This window comes from Pelmatolapia mariae, linkage group LG16_19, assembly GCF_036321145.2.
Source record: "Pelmatolapia mariae isolate MD_Pm_ZW linkage group LG16_19, Pm_UMD_F_2, whole genome shotgun sequence".
Classification (NCBI taxonomy): domain Eukaryota; kingdom Metazoa; phylum Chordata; class Actinopteri; order Cichliformes; family Cichlidae; genus Pelmatolapia; species Pelmatolapia mariae.
In genome coordinates this window covers 19,291,517-19,318,265 of record NC_086241.1, presented here as the reverse complement: position 1 = coordinate 19,318,265, position 26,749 = coordinate 19,291,517, and the positions used below count along the sequence as shown (strand labels likewise).

Below are 26,749 nucleotides of genomic sequence, written 5' to 3'. Positions count from 1 at the left end.
GCATCCCCATAGTGTTATGTCATAGTTTACGCAGTGTTCATAGTTAGTCATAGTATTTTCACTGAGTTTCTTAGTCCTTTCGGTTTCTGAGTGTTCACAGTTTTCTTAGTTTTCATAGCTTCATGCTTTTTCATGTGCCAACATCCAAATAAAGGATCGTCTTCTGTTCAGCCAGCAACTCCGCCTTTCAGTGTCTGCTTCTGGGTCCTGTACACTAAACTTATCGGCGCACCCCGCTGTGACAACAGGTTAATTACTGATAGTTACTGTTAGCTGAATCAAAACAAAATGTAAAGACTGAATTCAGTCAAAATGAGCAATTTTAAAGGATGCAGATATAGTTGCTATTTAGAAGCATTTTGTGTATATTCAGTGAATCTATCCATCACCTGCCACCATGAAATGAGAATGAAAACAGGAAACACTACAGCTCAGTTTATAAGCACTAGCAATTGTGCCTTTTTTGTATTTCTAGACTTACTGGAGTCTCACGGATGACTTTTCACTTTCCATACTCACCCAATGCAAAGAGAACAACCTCTTTTTAATTTAAATAAGTCGTCCTTCATGCAAATCAAATAACACTGATGTGTTTGTGCAGCTGACTATGGCACAAAGTATTGGGACTGCCACAGAATGCAAAACCAAAAAGAGAGGCTGGATAAATATTTAACTACCTTAAAGACACTAAGGGAAGCTTCACTTGGAAGCTTTACACATGAATGGTCTCTGGCTGATCACTTATAAGGTAGTGCCAAGAAATCAGCTCACATTCATCACGCATCTCTTGGTTTTGTTGCATCATCTAAATTGAGGAGTAAAATTCTAACAATGTCAACTAATAATAATATAATAATTTGTATATTTTTTAATTTTAAGATCTCCCAGACGTGAATTACCTAAGCATCCTACCTAAGAAGCTTTCACTATTTTCTGTTTACCGAAGGAAAAAATCTAAATACATTATTCCTGCTTTGTAAAACAATTATCCAACACAAATGATACTTAAACCCTTGTGCAGCACCATGTTTTCTTGAGAACAGGGCACAGTGGTGTATACTAACCTGAGAATGGTGCCCAGTGTTTTATTCAGATTTCATGTGAGCGCTTCTGCCTGGTTCTTGGGTCCTGTGGCATCCAATTAAGGAAAATCCTGGATGCTCCCCTGAAAAAAACCCACACATTTCTCAGACAGCGCAGACAGCAAGGATTTTGGTCCTCCCCGTGATCGCCGTTGTTTTGATGTACATTTAAGGCAGACCTTCCCAAAGTGTGGGGCCCGCCCCCCTAGGGGGGGCGCAGAGCCATGGCAGGGGGGGCGCGGGATGAAAAGGGGAAAAAAACAAAACAAAACGCTTGGACACTGCTAGCACGGTGCACCCACAGAAACGCAAAGCAGGAGATGAAGCATTGCTGAATATGTTTCCAAACCAACTTCATTCTAAGCCAAAGACTAGAAAATATGGTGAAGCATATCTTCCCTTTGGCTTCACCTGCACAAGTTCCAAGGTAGGTCTCCCCTGCAGAATTGCTTTTCCCTGCATCGGGAGCACGCGCTGGGCTCTTCAAATCACGGACAAACAGTATCCCACATTCTTGATTTTTAGTTCACAAACACTTGTTGTAATGACTAACTACTCCTGACATTTTGGAGATGTTAGCTCTTTATACAGTAAAGTTACAGTGCACTGAAAAAATGGGAATTGGCAGGCTTTTGAATTTGCACAAATGAATTTAGTTAATCTTACACAAGCCTTTCATGTTTCTCTTATTTACATGATTGAATAAAGTACAATTTACTTGATTATAAACAATACTGAGACTACTCATTTTTCTTGCATTGATTTAAAGTGACTAAATTAGAATACTAAAACCATTGTAATCATGTTTGACCACAACCGGAAATGATGCAATATATTCAAAGAGAACAACTAAATATGATTGGATAATAAGACCTAGAGTGTTATCCAATAAGACAACAACATAATTTAAGGAGAGCGCAATTGACCGCCAGATTCTGGAAGATTCTGCAACCTTTGGCACTGAGTCAGGCATACTGAGAAGGTAAGTAATTTAAATACATTTGTTTTAGTTGGGTACGTTTTCACAGAATTGTTGTAGTGCATGCTATATGAAAAGTAATCTGTAATGCATCTGCATGTTGTTTTTACAGTGCTAGCTAAAGTTGGTATTAGCTTCGTGGCTAAAGCTGAAAAATAGTAACAAATTGCACAAAATTGTCGGTCAGATATGGAATTTATGTATGTGACAGAGAGCACTGGCGTTTTTGATGGCTTAGCAAGTTAAAACGTCACTGAGAGAGCGCGCAATAGTGTTTGTGTTACTCGTGCTAGTTATGGCTACAGTGGCTAATTAGTCTGGCTGTAACCGTCAGAGTTTAAGAAGCTGGGAGCGCCACAGTGCCATACCTTAATTCTTGCTGCCGACACGACGTGGGTTTAAGAACCTGTGCCCATAAATGCCAAATCATTTTTCCATTTAGTCATTGTTTTAGGTGAAGTGTCACTTATTTGACTATTCAATTGGTCAAGCCCAAATAATACAGCAGATATCTACAAGGAGATAAGTTTATTAAGTGATGTATTGTGAATTTTCCAACATTGTCCTAGCAAAAATTAGGACCCTTTTTTCCCCCTTCTTTTTCTACTTTGTGTGGAACATATGTGAGCTGCTACTCAAAACATTATGTATAAATGAGAGAAAGATTGGTACTCTTCTGGACTGGAATACCTTTTTTCAATTAAAATTAATGTTTTTGTGATGGTGGAATTTTCACCTTTATGATTACAGAAGTCAAAACATCAGATGATGATAGCTTAGCATCTAAACTCCCCATCTCTTGGCAAGTCTGAATTAGAGGTCTCAGCTGTATCAGCTTTTCTAGTGGATTTGCTTAAAGAGGAGATAGCTTAAGTCATTAGGTACATATTCCCTGACGTTCTAGAGGTCGACTTGCACAGTGTGTGACATTAAAGGGCATAACTTATAGAAAGGGAATGGTACTGGCCCAAAGGGCAGCAGGTGGATTGCCAGAATACTGAAAAACCATATCTGCATTGTACCACAGCATATTCTACATTGTTAGAGAGCTTGGTGGCTGGTACAGAGAGCACGACAGAGCTTTTGAGCTCAGCCCAGTATCCACAAGAATATTCACTCTCGTTTCACTCTGTTAACTCCTTGATACTTATCCATTGGTTGACTATAAGATTGGATCAGTCCACATTGTGACTTTAAAAAGGCATATAGAAATAAAAGGTGTTCAGATAAGTGTAATAGGTTCAGTCGCATGTATTTCATTAGATAAATTCTTCTTTTTTTATGTCTGATCTTTATAACTTTGACTATTGGGTATGGATAGCTGTATGAAAACTAAACTGAAATGATTCTTTCTGAATGTCTGATATGTAATTCTTTTTTGCCTACAGAGTCCTATGGTCCTAAAGACTGTCTTGGCTGACGGAACCTGTCGAAGGCTCACTCTCTAATGGAGCGACTGAGTCAACTGAGGATCTCATTGTTGAAGTCAAGAGACAGTGTGGTCTTCAGGACAGTTTCAGACTTCAGTTTATGGATTCCTTGTTTGGGAATAAGTTTCTTAACCTCACCTTAGTTTCAGAAGTAGCAGACAAAGGGACTCTTAAAGCTACTGACATGTCAAAGCCCACCACATGGACATAAAAAAGAGTAACAGAGTTGGTGAAACTCAAGATGGAAAAGACTTTTTCATACAGAAGACATGAAGTTGTTTGTGATGCACCAATGGTGGAGGCTTTCATGGCAAGATGGCCTGCTCTATTTGATTTCCATGAGGTAAGGTGTTCTTGCGGTATTAGCCTAAAACGGTTAAGGCACAATTGTTATTTGACAGCCCATTTCTTCAGCATGAGTGATTGCAGCTGTCTTCCAGGTATTAAACCTTTGAAGCTCATTCCTCTGTGCTCATGTTTTCAGATCAATGCTGAGTTTAAGAGAATTGCCACCATCCCTCAAACAAAGTTCCTGGCTCAGCTGGATCTCTACTTGGACAACCTGGTGAAGCTGGTCAACAGAAGAGGAGAGCTTGGACTAATACTGGAAAGAATTGTGGCACAAATGGATAATGTAAGTGATAAAGCCTCAACACTCACTTAACATGATCCTCTTTGGATGAAACTTTATAATTGTGGAAGATTTCAAATGTTTTCCCATGATAAATTCTCTCATTTTGTATTTTTACATCTGCTTGTTTTTTTATCCTTCACTTTGTCAACTTATTATTAATTGCCAGTAAACCTATTATTAATTTGTGTGCCTTTACTTTAAAAACATTCATGTAAAGTACACTAATAAAACTTAAATCAAGGACAAGGGCTGAATGAAGATGCTAATTACATACATTTCATTTCAGTGTGAAGATGTTGATGCTGGACGTGAGTGTGTCAAGGGAGTGTGTATCTACACAGTGAAGACCCTGGCATGCTTATCCGGGAGTATGTGGTATGTACTTGTCTTTTTTTTTCTTTCTTTTTTTTCGGACTTTCCACAGTGTGTCATATTACTTACTTGGCATGAAATGACTAACATGGCTTCTTTTTTACAGGGCATGGAAGAACGTGCCATCAGTGAGACTGTTGAAGACACCACTGTTCGAATTTAAAGAGGAAGCTTCAGCATCAGGGTGGTGAAAAATTTGGATAATGAAGCATTTGCTGTGATAATGCTATTTAGACTCATTTATGCATTAAACCTTGCCTACCCTGCTGACCTCCCCTACACCTTTGACGTTTTCCAGAAGGTTTTCATGGAACTGGATGGAGCTAAACTCTCTAAATTCTTGCTTTTAAAAACCATCTGTTTCATTGAGAAGTCAAAGACAGCACTTCTGCAATTCTTTGCAGTTTTTCATTTTGTGTTCAGTAACGTTATACTGCTTCTCTTTTTATTGCTTTCCCCTCATGTGACTGCAATGCAGGATGATTTTTCCTTCTGGTATCATGTTGTAAGAAATATTTACTGACGATTTTTAGCAATATGTTCTGAGTCAACCTTAATGTCCTGCTTATATGTTTAAAAGGAAGATTAAGATTCATGTAGGTGTTTGGTATTAGTTATGTAACAATGTCATTTAAGGCTCAACTTAGTTGAAATTTTGTACAGGTAAATACTTGTACAGAAGCTGAAAGTGTTGTCAAATAATACACAAGTTATATTTGTGTAAATCTGTTTATTCATAAAAGCGTGTTGCTTTTTTTCAGGTAGTCTTAATTTAGTTTAAATTTTCAATTGTGTAATTAATACAAATGTTATATGTAAGAGATGACAGGATCATCTATAAGCACTTTCTTTTATTTGCTGCTAAGGTCAGTTTTTTGTGAAATATTTGCAAATGTTTTAAATTTTTCTTTTAGTTATTTCTGCAGGCTATCTTTAAAAATGTGTTAACAAGTTTATATGGATGTGATTTTGGGCTTGTTTATGGCAGCTTGCTGCTTTCACTGCTGTTACAGTTTAATAAAGGTGAATTGTTCAGCAGAACTAACAGTCTTTGCCTTTTTTGTCAATAATGATCAGTTAATATTTAAATTGAAAAAATTAAGTAGGATTTAAAGCCATAATTTGTGTTGCAGGAACATAATTGCAATGTGTTTACATTACACAATATCATTGCGTACCACTGGCAATTAAAAATAAGTTGATGTTAAACATTAAAATATATTGACATTATGCAATGCATTGATATTATGGTAACAAATAAATAGTATGTACATCAAACATGATTTTTTAAAGTAATCTGATGTAAATAAAATACTTTGATTTGACAAGCATTAATTACTTGAGGGAAAGTGGAAAACGAAGTCAGTCATACTTATTCATATTATGTGGGACCGATGTACACAATAAAATCAAGTAAATTGAAAGAACTTTTTTTTTCAGTGTGGGACACAAATAACATCAGGCTGATCCTGCCACGATTTGTTCCCCCTGTTCAAATCCCGGACAAACAGTATCCCACAGCTGTTTGTACAGAGAGGCATTTTTTGAAAAATGTATTGATAGCAATGTTGAATATTATTACACAGGAAAAAAAACAACTACACGTAAAATAATCACACCGTGATGCCTCTGCCGTTCTAAATGGAGGGACAGTAACTGCGTGTGTAAATGTAAGCGTGTAAAACCTGCAGATAGTCAGATTAACAGTATTTCGTCTCTATCTGCCATTCTGCAATTCATCTCATGTAAACAATAACGTGACTTGAAAAAAGGCACATACCTTTGACATTGCGTGATGAACTCTGTATTCCTCGTCCACACGTAAACGCAGAAAAGGTGTTTTTTAAAAAATCTCCGTTTTCGGTGATTCGAAACGCCGTTTACATGTGGACGAAACAGCTGCGTTTTCAAAAATACCCGTGTAGGTGTGGACGTAGGGTAAAAGAGTTAGTAGTTTATTTCATTGCTGCCTGTAATTTATTGCAGATTACTTGTATTTGCTTAATTGTTTAATAAATGTTTGAGGTGTGAAATAAATCGGAATGGAGCAAAATATGGGTGTGTGGTTGGAGGATGTGCGTGTGCGTGCGCGCGTGCACGCGCGGGGGTTGGGGGGGGCGCGAACATTTTTCTTGTAAAACAAGGGGGGCCTAGCAAAAAAAGTTTGGGAACCACTGATTTAAGGTAAAGCCACGTGTGTTTTCGTCCGTTACGCTATTTAAAAGGCTGAACAGAAAGCTGCATCCTTCATTCACCCTTATGTGTGAAAGGCTTTATTCCCACCCCCTGTCACTATGCTCAGCCATTTTCAGCCCGCCTCCTTTCTTTGCTAGACTCACAAAAGAATCATCGGTCCTGTTGTGTTCTAACATTTTTGGGCTGTGGACTTTTTTCTCCCGGAAGTTGGAATGTGTAAATATTATGATTAGTGGACAGCAATGATTAGCGGATGGATGGAGCTGCTTCCTTTTGTGGCAGTTTCTGCCACAATATACCGTCCATATGTGACTCTGCGCTACTACGTGTCCTTCTCGTGACGTTGTCTCTTCTATGTGCTGATGTAGAAGGTATTTTGTAGTACCTAGGCTGCGATGAACTGAATTTGAATGTTGTATTTGTCCACTGCAGCTTCTTATTTTAACATTCACGCTTCAGAGATTTGGCTTACAAGACATATGGTGTCAATGTTCGCTGCGGGGTCTTAATATGTTTTTTCTTTAACTTTGTGGTTCATCAAACTGAATGGTTGTGTATCATCATTTATTATCTATTTGTTACATATGCATATTTAACTTGAAATTGATGGTTTCTGCTTGTCACATGTTACTGAACTACTGCACAATACAGAGTTTTTGTGTAGTTAACTGTTAATATGTAACTATATAAGGGCATGGTGAGGACGCTGGAGGATATTGTTTTTATTCCTCTGTTAAGAGTAGAGGTGGGTGTTTTCAGGGCCATTTTCCTATGCTTTGGCGCATGACTACTCACACAACCTTGACTGGCTCACATTGAGTTAAGAAAATAAGCTGTGTTACGTTACCTACCAGACATCTGTGTATTTTCTTATTTTGATTATTTGATGAACAAAATGAATTTCAAGCTTGAGTAGATTCAACACCCCAGAAACTAGTTAAGAATATTTATCATAGTTATTTTTCAATGTCTACCCAGCTTAATTTCAAAATTTGTTTGAAAGATGAAGCATACACACACACAAAAACACAAGAGTTCATCACACTTTGATATGAATGTACTTGGATTCTCTTTTGTTTCTATTTTCAGCTCTGCCTTAATCACGTTTTCTGTACTTTACAGCTCTCCAGGTGATTGGTGGAAGTGTGACAGTGGAACAAGGAAGTACCGCTATCTTATCGTGCTATGTCATTGATACCAATGATGACCTGACACAGATTACCTGGCAGAGGAGGACGAGAGAAAAACCTCACAATGACAATTTCCTCACTATCTTACCCAGAGAGGGACCACAGTTTGTCAATGGAGGTGATGATCGATTTAAATATATCGGGAATTTTAACAACAAAAATGGAACTCTCCAGTTTTCCAATGTTACTCTGAAGGATGAAGGCAGCTACACGTGCATCTTCACCTTTTTTCCCAGTGGAAATCAAAAGACTGAGATACCTCTAAACTTGCTTGGTATAAAAAAAAACCCAAAACCTTATTTAAAATATTGTGGGTGTTTGTGTGTGAGACAGACATTTCACTATGTTGCTCGCATGTTGACTAATTGTGTGCTGTAAATCTCCTAGTGCCTCCATTCACAAGCGTCAAGGACAATCTTCCCACTTTGGGCATAGAAGAGGTTTTATTTGCTATCTGCACAGCTGCTGACTCTAGGCCTCCTGCAGAGGTGAGGTGGCTCACTGGTGCTTTGGAAGAAAATGTGAGGACAACAACAAACTCCACACAGCATAACAACGGTACGACTACCACAGTCAGCTCATTGTTTGGTGTTCCTACGAGAGAGATTGATGGTCACCAGGTCCAGTGTGTCATCAGAGGTGACTCCCTGTCTACAGAAAGAAGTCTGCCCTTCACCATACAGGTTTACTGTGAGTGTCAGCTGCTCATGTAGTTTATTATTTGTCTTCTTTTGTGTTGCTGTTGACTTAACAGTTTTGATTACTAAATCAAATATTAAAAGTACACAGACACATCAAGGATTAACTGATTAAACTGCAAAGCAATACTATAGAACTTAATTACTCATTACCAGTTGATCTGTATTATCTACTCATGCAACAGAAATAGTTTCATAAATTATGGATAAAATAAAAGTAATAGCTGCACTTTTTTAAACTATACCCTGCATCTTTTTTTGGAACAGAAGCAGACATAAACCCTCAAAACTTCATACTTTCAGGTAGTCTTAAGTGTTAAGAGTTGACATGGTTTTGCTTTTTTTCTTTGTTCATGAGTTGATTTTTAGTTTTTTGTTTTTCCCAGTATGGGATACCAGCTTTATCCTTGTTCTCATGCTACTGTCATTCACTCATGTTGTCACAATAGCTGGATAAATATTTTGCAAAAGATGAGACAAGTAATGGAACCTGATCTGTGTCCTGAGACAGAACCACCCAGTTCAGCTGAAATGCAGCAAACTCAGTAAAGTTGTGCATCAGTGTGTGTACCAGCAAGGCTTTGGTAGGGGAAAAGTAGAATTGAAACTATGTCTGTTTAATCAAAGTCCAACTGTGTTTTCTTTTACTTACTAGCAGTTGTGAAATGCACTATCTACATTGCTCATGTGAAATATAGGTTTGCACTATATATTTGCTCTTGGTAAGAGTGCAGATGTTCAGGTTAAAAATTAACTGTCAGCAGCTAAAGGCAAGTGACACGACACCACGGTGCACAGACTAGCTTAAACCTGTTTGTAAAGCATGAAAATGACTTCATTTGTTTCAGATCCGTCCAGTGAAGCAAAAATACTTGAGGCTGTTTTCAAAGTTAAAGCATGTGCTTCCAGTTGTGTGGGTTCTTTTTTTAAATGACACGGTTCATCTGTGGTGTTCTATTTCTGGTTGAAATCCCCATAAAGGCCATGCTTTTAAACAGGCCACCGACATGCTTGAATGTGTATAAAGTGATCTCTCCTTGAAACTACATGAAAAGTACCCAAAATGCATTTCTTTGCTTGTTTGTTTTTTACATATTAACACAGGTCTTTATTTCTTTTCTTTTTTTGCAGTTTCTCCCACAGAAGTGAACATTAGAGTGATTTCAGAGGACTCGTTCGAGTGTGTGACAGAAGCCAAACCAAATGCAAACTTTACCTGGAGCAGGTAAAGTAGTTTGAATATTGGTTTCAGTTGAAATATTCATTTCATTTCACGGGAGTGGTAATAATAAAGGCACCGAGTCTTATATAGTGCTTGTCTACTCTCCTGGAGCACTCAAAGCGCTTTATACACACCCATTCACATAAGCACTTTCTTCTATGCTTTTAAAGTGCTCACTAACTAACATTCACACACATTCATACTCCAATGGATTCAACTTGTTAGTATCTGGCCAGTATCTTCCCCAAGCATGCTTGGCACGCAGACTGGGGAACCAGGGATCAAACCACCAACCTTCCATTCAGTAGATGACCTTTTCTACCTACTGAGCTACAGCCACCCCCCAGGAAAGGGTGTTATCACCGAGCACATGTCAATAAAGATGGTTTTAGAGTGTTTAGAGTGAATTTTGGACAATAAGCTCAGTGTGAACACTTTAGGCACATAAGCTGCAATCTGATTAGAATGTTTGTCTTGGATTGCAGAGGCAAGCAGGAGACAAAGAGGAGAGACATTATCTGAAGTTCTATGTACAAGTCGATCAATGTGTTCACCAAACAAGACAGTTGACTGTGACCACACAATATCCTCATAGTCCCACTGGCTTTGCTATTTTTAATCAGGCCTGTGGTTTAAAACTGGCTGCACAAGCTGAAGTGACCTCATTTTAGTTTTAAAGAAACATGAAGATTGCTTCCAAAAATCTGACCTGCATAGATCCATCCACTCAATGTCGACCATAATTTATAAAACTGCCACCATTAACGTAGATGTTTAGCTTTTAGCACAACTCACATTTTTCTGCAGTCTCTGTACATTTAATACACATTTCACGTTCAGGTCTCGTTCATGTTTTTCCAGATCTGGCCAGTCTTTGCTGGAGTCTTCTGTCAAAGTAGACGGTGCAAAGCTACAACTGCTGAGCCTGACTTCTGATCTAAATGGCCTTTATCAGTGTGAAGCATCTAACACATATGGAAGTAAACGTGGTCATCTCTATGTGCATGTGGCATCAGGTGAGGTCAGCTTGGACTTAGCTGTGCAGTTTGTCCAAATCTTTTTGAACTGGTTTCTGATTTTTGGATTTTAGCTTTTGTGGATGTTGCATCATTCTGATTAGGGCTGGGCCATATTATACCGTTCACAGTAATACCGGTATAATGTTAGGCAACGATAAGAAAATGAAATATCGCGATAGAATATGGGTAAAACAAAGGTAGTGCCTTTGTTTTCATACACACATGGCGGAAAAAGCATGGCGGCGAGGGAGAATGAGAAGGGCGAAAGCGGATCGTTGAATGAAACAGATGAACCTGAATTGGTTTGTAAAAATTAGTGGTGCACGGATGATCCGTAATCCGAACCGATCCCACTCCACGGTTCGGTACGCACGTGATCCGAAGATTCGAAAAAGAAAAAAAAAAGTATGTGTATGGTGCACGTGGTGGGTCTGTCAAGCGATAGTTATGGCCAGCGCTTGTGGTCCAAGTGGAGGAGCAGAGGAGTTTGTGGTTTGCAGCCCTTTGCTGCCCAGTCCGACCGGGCTAAAGCTATTACAGAAGCTATTGGGGTGTTTAGCTGCAGACGGGTGGCCGTATTCCGTTGTGCAAAACAAGGGGTTTAAACTATGATAAACGTGCTTGAGCCACGCAATGATATCCCGTTGCGCGTCCACTTTAGTGGCAAGATCGTTCCAAGCATGTATGAGCAGGAAAAGATTTAAGTTATGGCTGAACTGTCCCAGGCATCTTCGGTGGCTCTAACTACTACAAATGGGTGGACCTCCAGGGCAACGGAAAGCTACCGTGACAGCTCATTATATCACAGTGGAGTGCGATATAATGAGCGGTATGTATTATTGTAGGGTCTACCTTACAATATAAAGCACCTTGAGGTGACTGTTGTTGTGATTTGGCGCTTTATAAATAAAATTGAATTGAATTGAATTGAGTGGTAGATACAAAGCCCTATACTGCCCTATATTGTATCATAATTTTTTTAAAATAATTGCGTGGAATGAGTCTTGAGTTGAATGTTTTTAACAGGCAAAAAATACTTCAATAAGTAAATAAGTAAATGTTAAATTTTTGTCTTTTTTCTTTTTTTGCTGATCCGAAAATTGATCCGATCCATGACTTAAAACCGTGATCCGATCCGAACCGTGAGATTTTTGATCCGTTGCACCACTAGTAAAAATGGTGCCAACTTCAGTAGTGTGGCACTGGTTTATTATTCATCCATCAGATAGACACCAAAGCACAATTTTTGGTAGAACCTGCAAGCAGGCCGAAAAACCTGGGGCTGCACGGCGTCAACACGTTAGCGCCGTCCAGCCCCACGCACGCGGCAATCCACGTTAACTCGCTAACGGAGATTTGCCGTGTTAACGCAGTTATGGCGTTAATGTCATTTTAACAAGATTAACACTGACAGCACTAGTTTTAATACGACTTTGGTAAGCTACGAAGCAGCACCGTTTGATGGGTTGTCGGAGCATTACGGCTACCGTAGTCAGGAGCCTCGCAGAGTGATACGTACTGTGCTTCAACATAATATTACCGTATTGTGTGTGTATAACCTCTTTTTAAGTTTTGTGGATATTATACATGGTTATGCTGAGGATATGTCGGCCCATTTCCACTGGAAATGCCTGTCAGCAGTAATTTTGCATTTGCACTGTTAAAATTTTATATAGCTTTAATGCACATAAAAACAGTTGCTTGTTTAAGTGAAAAGACATTGATGGGGGTTTTTTTGCACTAATAAAGTTTTGGAGTTGTAATGTATTTTGTCTCGCGTCAATCTTATATCGTCAGTTATATCAAATATATATCGTGATAGATATTTTTGCCCCTATTGCCCTGCCCTAATTCCTATGTTGTTCTGTTTCATTTTCTGTGGACTTCCTTCAAAGGAAATAAATAGAAACTTGAACATCTACTATGAGAGTAAAATGATGGACTTCTGTAGGCACTCCACCCACATACAAATAAGAGGTTAAGAATCGTTTGTAAGCAAATAGCTTAAGGAAATGATTGCCTAACCCTAGAGCCAGCATAAAACAGACAAGTTAATGGATGACTAATGCCCACCCAGTGCAGTACATATTACTCAAGTCAGTTCTACAATTTAAAACTTAAAGCATGCCTTAACGTATGATATATTCTGTTCATGGTCTTATGCCTTAGATTGTGTCAGTCTGAGAGATTCTGAATGTGCAGTGGGTGCATGTAGTCTTTTTCGGCTGTTCTCCTTAGAGAAGCTATGAAAAAATACTTTAAAGAAAGAAAGTCTGGCTCCTTAAGACTAAACTATGAAGAAATGAGGGTTGGCTCAAAAAGTTTTGCTTCTTTTTTCAGATCGTTTAGGGATCAAACTATTTGCCTCATGCTCTAGCATCCTCCTCTTTCATGCCAACCTCCATGTCCTCTTTTATTACATTCATTAAACATCAGTGTTCCTCTTTCACTTTCTCTTTTTCTTCTGCCCGGGAACTAAATATTCATCATCTAAAATATGCACTCTCCCTCCTTTGCACACGCCCAAACCGTCTCAGTCTCTCTAATTTTGTCTCCAAACGTAGCTTTCCCTCCGATTTACTCATTTCTAATCATGTCCATCCCAGCCATTCCTGATGAAAATCTGAGCATCTTCAACTTAACATCCTGTCTTTTTTTGCAATGCCACCATTTGCAACCTATGTAGCAGTGTCATAGCTTTCACCCTTGCTGCTATATTGGGGTCAGAAATCACCACTTCTTTTGTGCATTGTCTGTTGAAGGTAGATGAGTATAAATATTAGGTATTTATACTCATCTACCTTCACCACCTCTACTCTTTACAGCTTCAGTGTTACACTTGTCTTCTTGTCATTCACACACATTATTTATTCTTTCTTGCTTCTACTGACGTTCATATCTTTTCTTCAGTCCATACCTCCGCCTCTTCGGGTTCACTTCCAACTCTTCCCCTGCGCTTATTACAGATCACACTGTTGTCTGCAATGATCACAGTCTGAAAAGACTCCTGTCTGACCTCATCTGTCAGAATATCCATTACCATCGGAAACAAAAAGGGGCTCAGAGCTGATCCCTGCTGTAATCTCACAACCATCCTGAACCCATATGTCACCCCTGTCGCACATCTCACTGTTTCGCTGTCATCATACATGTTCTGCACCACCTTCACATGCTTCTCTGCCACTCCTGACTTCCTCATGCAGTATAAGTTTCTTTCTTGGGTCCCTATCATATCCTTTCTTTAGATCCATAAAGACCCAATGAAACGCCTGCTGGCCTTTTCTGTACTTCTCCATCAACACTCTGAAAGAAAACATCTTTAGTGCTCTTTCTTGGCATGAAGCCATACTGCTGCTCACCTCTCGTCTTACCCGAGGTTCAGCAACTCTTTCTCAAATCTTCATGTTATAGCCTCATATTCCTCAGACATCATCCCACTCTCCAACACTCTCTGTTATACATTCTGGTCAAAATGTTTACTGTCCGCTCTCCTAGACATATCTGTACCTCCACAGGTACAGTTGAGGAAAAATTATTTGATCCCCTGGTGAATTGGTAATTTTTCTCAGTTACAAAGAAATGAACAGGCTCCAATGGTTTCATTTAGCTTCATTGAAGTGTTGTCAGAATATCAATCAAAAAACCCCAGAAAAAACACATAAGTTATAAATTGATTTGTATGTTTTGTTTTTCCCCAAGCAAAGTATCACTTAGTACTTGGTTGAGAAACCGCTGTTCTTTAGAGACTCCTTTGTGACCTACTATGTGGCCTTGGGTCACTGTCATGCTCCTGGCTGAGGGCAATTGATGGTCATTTTATATTTCTTCCTATTCCAAATATTCACACCAGCAGTTGTCACCTTCTCACTGAGCTACTTGCTGAGGGTCTTGTAATCCATTACAGCAGATCTACATTCTTGTCCATGATGTCCTTTGATAGCTCTTTGGTCTTTCCCATGGTGCAGAGTTAGAAAAGAAGGAACTAATTCTGTGGTTTCTTCAGTTCAGGTCAGAAGCATCTGTGATTAATTGATTGGTTGTAATCTGTGTGTCAGTTTGTTGAAACCAGAATTCTGGCTTTTTGTTCTGGACTTTAGGTTGATATTTTGTCTCATTAAACTGAAACTACCATAAAAATTAGAGACAGTTCATTTCTTTCTGCTTTTCCCCAACTGTATCAGACAGCTTTCTCACACACCTTTCCCATCTTCTCTTCCTTTATCTTCGCCCAAGACTAGAAAAGTTTTCACCAGAACATTTTTGACCAACAGTACCAGAAGTGATCATTGTTAACCTGCCCTCAACCTACATGAGCTACATGTTTGATTTGTGCATGGTATATGTTTAAGTATTGTCTGAGTCATCTAAATATGAAATATAAAACGTAAATGCCCGATAATGTAATCCTCATTATATCCTTCATTCTTGTGTCCCCGCAGGATCGTGCTCTGTTGCATGGGCCTTACTTGGTGTTTTGATTTTCCTGAGCATCGTTGGGGCTGCAGTATGGTACTTTTATACACATGAAGATCAAAGGTACTTCATACATTAACTTGCATGTATCCAATATGTAGAATAATATTTAGTAGACCTGACTTTAAAGCATGTGGACCTACTGTCCAAACTGAAGTATAGACTCTTTAATTCGAAGGGGTTGAACAAAAACATTTTTATTTTTACTTTTATTTATTTTATTTTTTTTATATACACAGTCTCTATTTTGAGGTGTTCGAATTTCAATGGACACTTTATTTAAAAGCTGTGTGGAATGATTCTTCATTTTTTCTTAAATTAAAGAGGAAAACAGTATGGAAGTGTGGACAAATGAGCTCTTGACGGTAATTAGTCAGGCTGTACTTATGCTGCAAAATCAAAGCAATCTTATCAGAGAGAGTGCAAATCTTAGGAATGGCCTAACTGGCAGTTTTGATACTTTCTGTGGGGCAAAAAAAGTGCACTAGTTAGCGTCTTACAATAGACATTTTAGGCTAGATTTCATTCAGCAAGAGGGAAAAAAGGAAGACTAGCTTGTGAACAATGTTTTTTGTACAGATGAAACTAAGTAAAACTGGTACCAAAATAGTAGAAAGGAAAAGGATGGAAACATGAAAAAATCGGATAATCTAAGAAGTACATATCCTCTTTAAAACACAGTGAATTTAGTCTTGTAGCATGTTGATCTCTATGATTTGAATCAATATGGAGAATATGATTATTTGATTATTATTCAGTGATTTTTTCATGAAAAAATGTTTTATTGTACTGTCACGAGTGATGCACCTAAATTAGTGCATCGCTCTAAAATCAAAAGTTTCCAGACAATACATGATCCACTTCTGGGGACAAGCTCCTCGTTTGCCATTGGCCTTTGTTTCGCGTATTTCGTGTTTTATTTCAGCTCTATTGCAGTGGTGTTGGAGGGATTTTTAATTAATGTCCCAAAAATTCCAGGCATAGGTTTAGACTTTTTTGGCGGCGTGTCCCAACAAATGAACCAGCTGGTGACAGTGCAGCGCAGCAAGAACACCATCAGATGGAGGTCAGTAACAGTTAATTTGTTGAAATATGCAGTTTTTTCATTCAAAGTTCAATTTCTCTCTCCAAATATTTTGATGCTAATGACTTTATTTAATGTAAAAATCTTTGTTATGCAGTTATGGTAGATATATTAGTAGTTTTAGTTCTGAACAAGCCATTTTATTAAATCTGCTCTTCTTAAAAAATGAATGTGTGCGTTGGATATTATAGAAGTTTAAATGTTCTTTTTAAAATATGCAGATACACTGAAGGTCTTTGCATGTTCAGCTAAAATTACATACCATTTTAAACAAATGTTCTGAACTGTCTACCACAGCAATCTCCCTGACAGCTGTGGAAGCAAAGGATGGAGTATATCTGCACTGAAAGCTCGACCAACATGACATTCTCAAGTCAGCTGGTAAATGAACAGATGGAGAACCGGTGGACATACTTGGTGTTCGTTTATCTCTCGGCCCCCTTTTTGTTTATCATCTCTTAGTTTTTAATGAAGTTTATTTATAGCTTTCTTGTCACTACCACAGCATTTAGGGTATACATACCAGCTCTGGCTAATATGAATGGCAGTTTTTCTGTGACTGTTCACAGAAGGTGACTGTTCTTTCTGTTCTTCATCTCCTGATAACACAAGCCGTTAAGCTACTGAGGATATCAACCCACAGGGCTTCTATTTGAAACAATGTTATCAGTGTTATCAGTACACCGCAGAGACCATAAGGTTCAGACAGCACAAACAGTCAAGCGAAGCACACCGTCTGAATACCTTGTAATTCCAACCAGTAAGATTACCACATAGTATATAATACTTGAGTAATACAGCCCCACCCTTGTTTGTACATGGGGGCGAAAGCAGATGTTTTGCTCGGATAACCTAACATAAAGCAACATACAAGGAAATTTGAAAGAGAAAAAAAACATCTTTAAAAAGGTTATAATGAGACTTTGTTACTGTGTTGAATCATAGGGTTTTTGTTTGTTTTTTTAAATTAATTTTAAGAAAATTAAAGGTCTTCACCCTGCTGAAATCTTTTCATTTAACTGTAAAAAGTAACACGTTGCAGCATTTTCCAGGAGAGTGCAGCTTTCCTGGAAAATGAAAGGTACACTTTCATTTCCCAGGAAAGCTGGAAAATTTGGTTTCTCTCATTAATCGTAATTGGTGTATTTACTAAGATTGGATGCTGCAGTCTTTGTGATCTGTCTCATGTTTCCTGTTGTACTTTGACAGTCCCTGTCCTATGTAAATGTTTTCAGTTTTGCTTCCCCTTCGTCTCGTAATGCTTCATTACTCCCAGCTGTGCTCTCCTCCTTTGTCCCATTCCCTCTGTGTATTTAAGCCCTGTGTTTTCCTTGTTCTGTGTCGTGTTGTACCCTCACCGTGCTGTGTTTTCGTCTCTCTGTTTCTGGTAGCATTCTAGTTCTCTGTTCGCAGTTTTGTTTCCTAGTTCCCCGGTTTTTCTAGTTAGTGCTTCGTGCTTTGAGTTTCTAGTTTTAGTTTCCTTGAATTCATATTCAAGTTTCCAGCAATAAAACTGCTGCCTTTAGTTTGTCATTCAGTCTCCGAGTCCAGCATTTGAGTCCTACATCCTGCTGCACACAGCACACCTTGACAACGTATTGTTATTAGTTTGCCCTTTGATGTTATCTTTCTGTTTTCCTTATCTTCACTCCCTGTCATAATGCGCAGTGTGAGGAATGATTTAAAAAAGGAACTGAGAAGCAAAAGTAAACAGTTAAATTCAGGCACAGATCCAAAGTAAGCATAGGGTAATTGATACAGAAGTAAAAGCAAAGATTTGTCCAGGTGTAGGAAAGAAGTATTCCCTACATCCTCTTTCATGAATCACCACCTTGTCACGGTGAAGGGGTTTGCGTGCCCCCTGATCCCAGGAACTCTGTTGTCGAGGACAGTTTGGCCCTGGTAGGGTCTCCCTAGGCAAATTGGTCATGGGTAAAGGGCCAGACCAAGTGTTATTCTAAAGAGTTCGATGATGAGAAGTTACTTGACAGAATCTTGGTTACCAGGGCCCCTTCATAAGGCCAAGCTTAGTCAAGGGGCTTTTTATTAAAAACCTATTATTCATGGGTCCTGGCTGACCCCAGTTACTCCAGTGAACCCATCACCTGCTGGAGGGGCCATAGTGGTCTAGTGTTATGTGAATCGGGTGCTAAAACTGGTTTGTGATATATGGTGATAATAAGTGTTCCTTTTTGAGCAGTGTACTATGTTGGCTATCATACATAATGAGATGGAAAAGTTTTCTAAAATGTCCACTCAGGCAAAACAAGCTTTGTTAATGATTCATAACTCCAGCTGCTGTAGAGAGCAGTGACCAGTCTATAAAGTCACACTTCATACATGGATTTATGAAATTTACTGCTAATTAATAAACATTCATTGTTTTATGGTAAAATTTTTTCCCCACCATATTGGTCACTGACTGAAATATTATGTGATAGATTAGAAGGTGGGTATTTTGTTAGTGTAATGTCAAGTTTAATTTGTTTTTAATGATTTTCCATGTTTTCATGTGTTAAGTGCATATTCTAAATTATTATCATTAAATTCTGAGGGTTTTTTTAAAAAAATGTTCTAGTCTTGTTGATTCACAGTTTCCATTGTCTCAGTGGTCATGATGGTACTTATGTGGATGTTTGAGTATAAAACTTACAATGTTTACAGTTTTAAACCAGTCAAGCAGACATGTCAGCACTGCAGCTATTAATAATAGCTATTAAAACAATACCTCTTTTTATACTTTTTAGAAAAATGTATTCTGGTACTGCCTTAAGTTTTTATTTTGGCTGCTTCACTTTTGTAAAAGGTTAATTAGCATATTTAACAGCTGTTTATAAACAAGCTTCTAAAGTCATGTCAGTGAAACCCTCTGATCATCTGTTTTGTGTTGAATTCATTTGTGAACTACGAGTATACAAACTTAAGACAGAAAGCAAAGTCAGCAAAAACAGAATTTATGAAATGTGCAGTGTCAAAGGTCACATTATAATTTCATGTTTTCACAGATCTGTTGATTTGCTGTTTGCAGTTCAGGAAAACTTAAGGTGTTTTCTTACATTTAATGTAAATGACTCTGAATTGGATGGTGGCTGGTTGGAGGGCATACTGTACGTATTATTACATGTTACCTACCTTCAGTACCACAAAGGGGTTGTTTTATTTTTATTTTAGGATAGAAACTGCTGACTCATTTTGTCTGGATCTTGTTGCTGAATCTGTGTTTAGATTTAATAATGGATGTAAAGATATTTTTCACCTTTTACCTGCATACCTCAGTATGGTAAATTCAGTTACATCAATTTTAAAATAAAATGCTTGTTAGCAACGCTTGCGTGTGTATTTTAACTCTACACTTTATATTATTTATCAAGTTTTTATTCTTTTCTTTAAACCTAACAATGAAGACATGACACTTTCTGTTTTTTAAACCTTTTGAGAAAGTGAGATAAGTAAAAATGTTTTAATTTTTAACGTATATCGATCCACTGCACATGATAACAGTGGTTCTCAAGCTGTGGAACATGGCCCAGCTGGTGAAGCATCATGGGATAAAAAGTTTTTTGTTGTTTTTGTAAAGGCCATTAAAAAAACAAGAGCCTGTTGCTTTTGATGTCGACTTTTAACTAAAATTCATTCCTTTTTGATTTGTTAATGACTGTTTAATTACTTAACTAACTCCTTGGTGTGGACACAAAACTTTTTTTTAAATTAGTTATTTTTTTATTAGTACATTTGGCATTTCAGAAAGTTTGAGAACCACTCTGTTAAAGCATTACACAGGCAGGCTTCCATGCTGTCGGAAAACTATTTATCACCATTAATTATTATTATTTTTTAATACCAAATAGGCTATACTGGTGCCTCAAATGGCTGAAGAAGTTTTACATTTATTGTTTTTGTAGTTTTAGATCTGTTACAGTGTTTGATTTACATTTTTGTTTTTATTTTATTATTTTGCAGAAAATGTCAAAACTGCAGAGTGTTTTCTAATCGTTTTTATGTTGTTGTTACATTACATACAAGTTTTCATTAAATTTAAATAAACATTATTAATATAAGTTCCTCTTCCTCCCTACACACATTTCTACTGCCTATATAACATGTACAACTTGTATCATCCTTTATTTCTTATGATTCATGTTGGTTATGCAATCATGTAGATGGAAATTTTATTTTCATTTCTATTCTGGTTGAGTTGACTAACTAAACTGCTTATTAGGCTCATTGTAGCTTTGGTGGATACATATGTTTGACCAGAAGAACCAAGTGATTCACTTATTGTATACATCAAATAAAATGTCCCAGAAATGCCAAATGCTGGAGATGGAGGAGTAACATAGCATTGCTCCAGTGCAAACAAAGCCCTTTTAGAAACTTTAAAATCCAGCCTTGAACTGCTGTGTTGTTTTGAGACTTTGTAAAATAAATGTATTTAACAACTTTGAACATCTTCTGTGATTATCAGTATTTCCATTATTTAAAAGGTTTTTTTATCAGAAATTAGAAACTGACTGAAGCTGTGTGCCGGAGTGCTCACACACACACAACACAGTGAGATAAAGTAAATGACTTAGCAGCATTAATCTGCATTTCCTATGTAATAATGTGTAGATTCCCTTTCCATTCATTCCATATTACTATTAGTTAATACTCAGGTTACCTAATCAGTTGTTCAATATGCAGGTGAGTTTGTCTACTGCCTGGAGGTTTAAGATTGTCTTCTGTCTTAATGCTGGCAGGAACTGCTTTGTAATACGCCTGGTGTTTAAAAAAATGTTGAATAAACTGAATAATAATTGAAACAAATACTTAACGTATGCAGAGAATGTTACATTTTTATCCAGATTGCCAGGACAAACAATTGCTCTGAATTGTGTGAATGAATTGATTTGAATTAGTTTATGTAACATTCTGTAAAAACTGTTTGTTATTAGTTATTTTGTCATTATATTGTTATAACCATGTATACTATTTATGCTTTAAATAACATGCAGTATACCCAATCTGATTGTCCAGGCTGCATGGATATAAAACGTGATTATTATACAAACCATACACAAGGAAGCTGAGTAAAAACTGAGCTTTTTTTCTGACAGATATGGACTTTTTTTTTCTGTTCTTTTCTTTCTTTCTATCTGCCTGGCATGCAGGCAACAGAAGAACCTTTTTAATACAAGTAATGACATAATTGTAGCTGTAGTGTAATTATTGTAATTACAATTATGTAATTATTGTAACTACTTATTACAGTAAGTACTACTACTTACTACTACATTACTGCGTTACTGCAAAATGTCATGTGATTACAGTAACCAATTCATTTGACCCAACACTAGTCAGGGTTTATGGTGTCTTTCTTTTAATCTGTCTAAAACACCGTGGTAACTCATGCTAAACATATAATCTGGCCTTTAGGAAGTTTAAAATCCTCTAAAATCAGGTTTGATCCAGCTTTTAATGACATTATGCTCTAAGTGTGACATAAATTCTCCAATCAAATAGAAACTAAAACCCGTTGAAACATAGCTCAATATTGCCACCTGCTGTAAAGAAGTGCAAAATGTTGCATTGTCACTGGAAATTAAAGCTAGTAATTTACAGACAGATCTGGACTAAAATGTGTGATGAAGCAGCCATCCATTTCAGTAGCTGCAAGTAATATTTTAACGTTTTACATTCTGTTTACATTCTTTATTTACTATGGAGATGGCCCTGATTACAGATTCACTTCCTCTCCATGATGAATACTCTTCAAACAATGTGGTGGGATAAGCAGCAGTAAAAACAGGCCAAAGTTCATCTGAATAGCAGGTATATTTTCATTTCTTTTGAAAGGTATTTCTATGTATGAAATAAAGTCATAACTTTAGCAACACAGCCACAGTCTGGTTTAGAAAGAAAGAAAGACAGAAAGAAAGAAAGAAAGAAAGAAAGAAAGAAAGAAAGAAAGAAAGAATTAGGCCTATTCATTAGGTACCTGCAGCTACTCAATTTATTGCCCAAAGGGTTGCCAGACCAGATGATTCTGCATAAACAGCAGTAAAACCTATTCAACCTACAGCACGTGCAGAATGTAATAAAATACAGATACTATGACACTGACATTGAAATACATGTTTAGCTTTCCATTTTTTTTCTGAAAATGTATGATGGGCTTTTAATATCAAATTGTTCGTGACTGAGATGTTTTGCTGTTTTGTTTTGTTTTCTTAAATTTTTTTTTTTTTTTTAATGAAAGCTAATCATGAAAATGGAATCAATCATACTTTTGACCCATATGTTCGGGATTTGAAAGGAAAATGTTAACTTCGTGTTAACTACCAATGTGGGTGCAGCAGACGGGCATCAGATTAAAGAGCTTCATCCCCCTGGAAACTGTTGTAGTTGGCCTAATCCGAGTATCGTACCATTAAAAACATAATTAATGGTAACATAATGAAAAATAGATTCACACACCTGTCCCTGATTACTGTCCCCGCAGACATTTCGACGACGTTAGAAATCAGTGACCTTCATGAGAACATTTATAAACTTAATAACTTAATATTATAAACTATATATGTATACCTCAGAACCTAGTACACCGCGCCCCCCAATACAGACACACACCCCTACATGTTCAATCATCCTCAATAAGCATCCCCAGTATCAAGGGCTCTTCTAAAGCTCTGGTTTCGGACACTGATTTTATTTCTGTTAATTAGCCTATTCGAGTCTTCCATTGGCAAAAAAAAAAAAAAAAACCTTGAAAAATCCTCGATAGCAAACACATTCATGTGAACATGAACATTAGACATACATCCTGCCTTTCGTTTTTTCCGTCCCAGGGTAGTAAAGACGCATTTCGTGTACTAACAAACCCGGAAGTTGGTATGTGTGAATATCTTTTTCCCCCTTTTTTTATTTGATCTACCAAGGATTAGCAGATTGATGACGTTGCTCCTTTTTGTGGCAATTACTGCCACAGTTTATCGTCACGATGTCGCTCCGTGCCTTCTTTTACACTTTTAAGGTGTAAATCCATAATCCAGCTGAAAGCCCCATGTCCCTCCTCAGTGTCCTTCACAGGTGTGAAATTAGACAGGAACAGTCTTTGTCTCTTGACCTATTTCAGGGGTCCCATGAAGGTGAGAATGCTCTGTCACTCTTCTCATAATAGTTACTGGAACTATACAGGTCATCAACCTAAATCATCAGAAAAGGGCAACATGAGGTTAATGGGAGATGCCTGATCACATAATTGTTACAGAAGGAAAGAAAACAAAAAAACAAACTATGAGAGGAAATCTATTCCATCTTCTTCCAGGTTTCATTGACTCTCGTCCTCACCTTCCTAGTCCTCCACCATGCCCCCAACAAAGCCATCTGAAGCTATGTTATCACGCCCATTGAGGCACCATTTTTAATATAGTGAATATTTGCTTAACTATCTCATTTAAATTCTTTAATATTTGAATAGAGTCAACACCTCTCTTTCTAGACACAGAACTTATTTTCTGTAGTATTTTTCCATAAGCCTGGTATTGCATGGACGTGGCATTCTCTTCTCTTCTTCTCTTGTGTAGTAAAAGATAAGATAGAAATGTGTGAAATTTTAACAAGTCCTCAACAAATAGCTAGTTGCAATTAACTCCCCAGCCATCTTTCAAATTACTTGTGTGGCAACCACATCCATCCATAAAATACTAAAACTATGGATTTCCTACAGGTAAAATTAAAAGTGTGTCAGCAGTGAGCATACACTAAAGACAACAATGCAAAAAATGTTTAGAAATAAAAATGCAGAATAAATAAAAATGACAATGTTGAAACTTTGTTTGAATTAAATTTTAACCATTGTTATGAAATGTGTTGGAGTCAAAGAGTACATTTCCACTGGAGTGAAGCACAAAATACAGCAGCATAAAAGTAACAAAAACTCAAATTTACATGTGTTGACTGATTCTGTAATACTTGAAAAAAATAATGTCAGCTCTAAGACCCATCTCGATTATTTTAAAGTGCATGATTGTGTTTGAGAGTGAAATTACAAATAACATGAATATTTTTTTCACATGGGAAGGCAGTTTTATTTACTCTGTATATTTCATTATGCAGAGGCTTTTTCCAGATTAAACTGTGCCAGCGTCACTCAGTGGTCCTTCTTGGCTTCTCTGTCTGCAGTTTGCTGCAGATCCATTAAATGTGAAGAATTCATGATAAATGCAGTGTTTGCACATTAAGTCTCAATATTTTTTTCTCTCGACTTACAGACTTTGAACAAAGAGTTAGCTTACCAAAACCAAGATTGTCTTCACAAAAATAGATATTAACACATAAAGTGAGCCTTACACATATATCATGTATTTAGGTTTAATTTCAAGAACATAGCAACATTTTTGTGAGCAAGGAAAATGCATAACACAACTAACTAATAGCTGAAATTCATTTGAATTTGGGCACAACTCACATTTGTGCCCAAATTCTGTGCCCTCGCTGTGCATTTCGCATTGAGCTTGTTCGTCTTTTTCCAGATCTGGCCAGTCTTTGCTGCAGTCTGCTGTCAAAGTAGATGGTGCAAAGCTACAACTGCTGAGTTGGACCTCTGATCTAAATGGCCTCTATCAGTGTGAAGCAGCTAATGCATATGGAAGAAAACACGGTCAGCTGTATGTCCATGTGGCATCAGGTGAGGTCATATTGTATCATTCTGATTTCTGTTAGCTGCAATCAAATGAAATAAATAAACTTAAACATCTAGACTTGGAGTAAAATGATGGACTCTCCATATGGAGGTGTTCCACCCACATCCAAATGAAGTGGTTAGAAATTCTTGTTAAGCAGACAGTGTGAAAGAAGTAGTCGTCTTACTCGAGCCAGCATCAAACATAGAACTGAATGAAATAATGAATGACTGATAGATAACTGATGCTCCAGTCATCCAGTACATTATATTATCCAAGTCAGTTCCACCACTTAAAACTTGGAGCATGTCCTAACTTGTGATAGGTTCCGTTCATGGTCGTATCAAGTTGTCTCGTTTATTTCTGTGCCCTAATACTTGTCATTATGGCAGAGTTTTTGTATGTTTACAGGTACAGGTGTTATTACATGCTATTTGAATGCTTTCCAAGTCATCCAAATGTAAAATTTGAAAGTAAATACCATGAAAGTCTAATATTCTTAATTCTTGTGTCCATGTAGGACCATGCTCTGTGGCTTGGGCCTTCGTGTTTTGGTTTTCCTGAATGTCACTGGGGCTACAGCATGGTACTTTTATAAACATGCATATCTTATAAGGTACTTATAACATTTACCTGCATTTCTGTATATTGAAAAATATAAAATTCTTCTCATTTTAAAGCATATGTGCTTTAATGGGGCGTTAATAAAAATGTTTTTTTTTCTTCATAACTTAAAGAGGCAAAACATATAGCAGGGATCCAAGTGTAGTGTTTGCAATTTGAAAGTGTTAACCTCCGCTCTGTCTCTGGGCTGGGGCCCTGGCCGGGCCTCAGGGGCTTGGCTCCTGGTTGGTGTGTTGCCGAGGTTGTGGGCGGGTGGGTGTATGGGGGCCCGGCCCTGGCGCAGGGTGCCGCCGGTTAAAAAAAAAAAAGGTTAAAAAAAAAAAAAAAAAAAAAAGATTATAACAAAAAATCAGTGAAACTTCAGCGATATGAAATGAAAGTGACAACAGGTGTGTTTGACAGGCAATGATTAGACAATGCAGGGCTGTGAGCACAAATCCCAGTAAATGACGTAAGGACTACATGCCACCTTCATGCAATCTGATTCTGACAGTTTGGTCAGAAATATGCACATATATTCTCCACATTCCTGAGACTGTGCCCAGAGACACAGCAAGCTTTCTCGCAAGAGCGTGTGTGGATTTGCCATCTTGGAGGAGCTGGATTATCTGTGTGACCTGAAAGGGCTGAGGCTCCCATCTCGTGCTACCAGCAAAACTAGAGAACAGCAAGGAGAGAAAAACATTTTGTGGAAACCACCTCCTAGACCATTCATCTTCCTGGGGTTTACAGAGACCTAGAAACTGAAAGAATATCTCACTCTGCTCTTTTGGTTTCATTCTACAGAAGAAAACTAAATGTCATTTAGTATTTATGTCCACCTACCTTTTTTTGGTATGATTATAATGAATGTAAATAATTTTTTGTTTTCACTTTGCAGACCCATCTTCTGCTTATGCTTTTTAGCGTCACGGGTGCGCAGGAGCCTATCCCAGCTGTCTTAGGCTACGTCTACACTAGCCCGGATAAATTTGAAAACGGCGTTTTCATCTGAAAACACTCCGTGTCCACACTATCGTTTTCAGTTGTTTTCACAGAGTTCTGCGTCCACATTGAAACGGCCGAAAACATTTACGTTCCAGT

General features: G+C 37.7%; 1 protein-coding gene across 2 annotated transcripts; it reads left to right on the top strand.

Moving 5' to 3' along the window:
- The first annotated feature begins 6,827 nt into the window (after nt 1-6,827).
- On the top strand, nt 6,828-25,668 carry LOC134645421 (poliovirus receptor-like). 2 transcript variants are annotated; one of them, XM_063498847.1, is made up of 8 exons: nt 6,828-7,064; nt 7,816-8,157; nt 8,271-8,573; nt 9,713-9,806; nt 10,665-10,819; nt 15,262-15,358; nt 24,893-25,047; nt 25,563-25,668. In XM_063498847.1, the coding sequence occupies exons 1-8, from the start codon at nt 6,947-6,949 to the stop codon at nt 25,604-25,606; spliced, it is 1,308 nt and encodes a 435-aa protein (XP_063354917.1). In that variant the 5' UTR covers nt 6,828-6,946; the 3' UTR covers nt 25,607-25,668. The 2 variants fall into 2 exon arrangements, with proteins under 2 accessions (XP_063354917.1, XP_063354919.1); XM_063498849.1 differs by lacking the exons at nt 24,893-25,047; nt 25,563-25,668 and adding exons at nt 16,274-16,361; nt 16,677-18,929.
- The last annotated feature ends 1,081 nt before the right edge of the window (nt 25,669-26,749 follow it).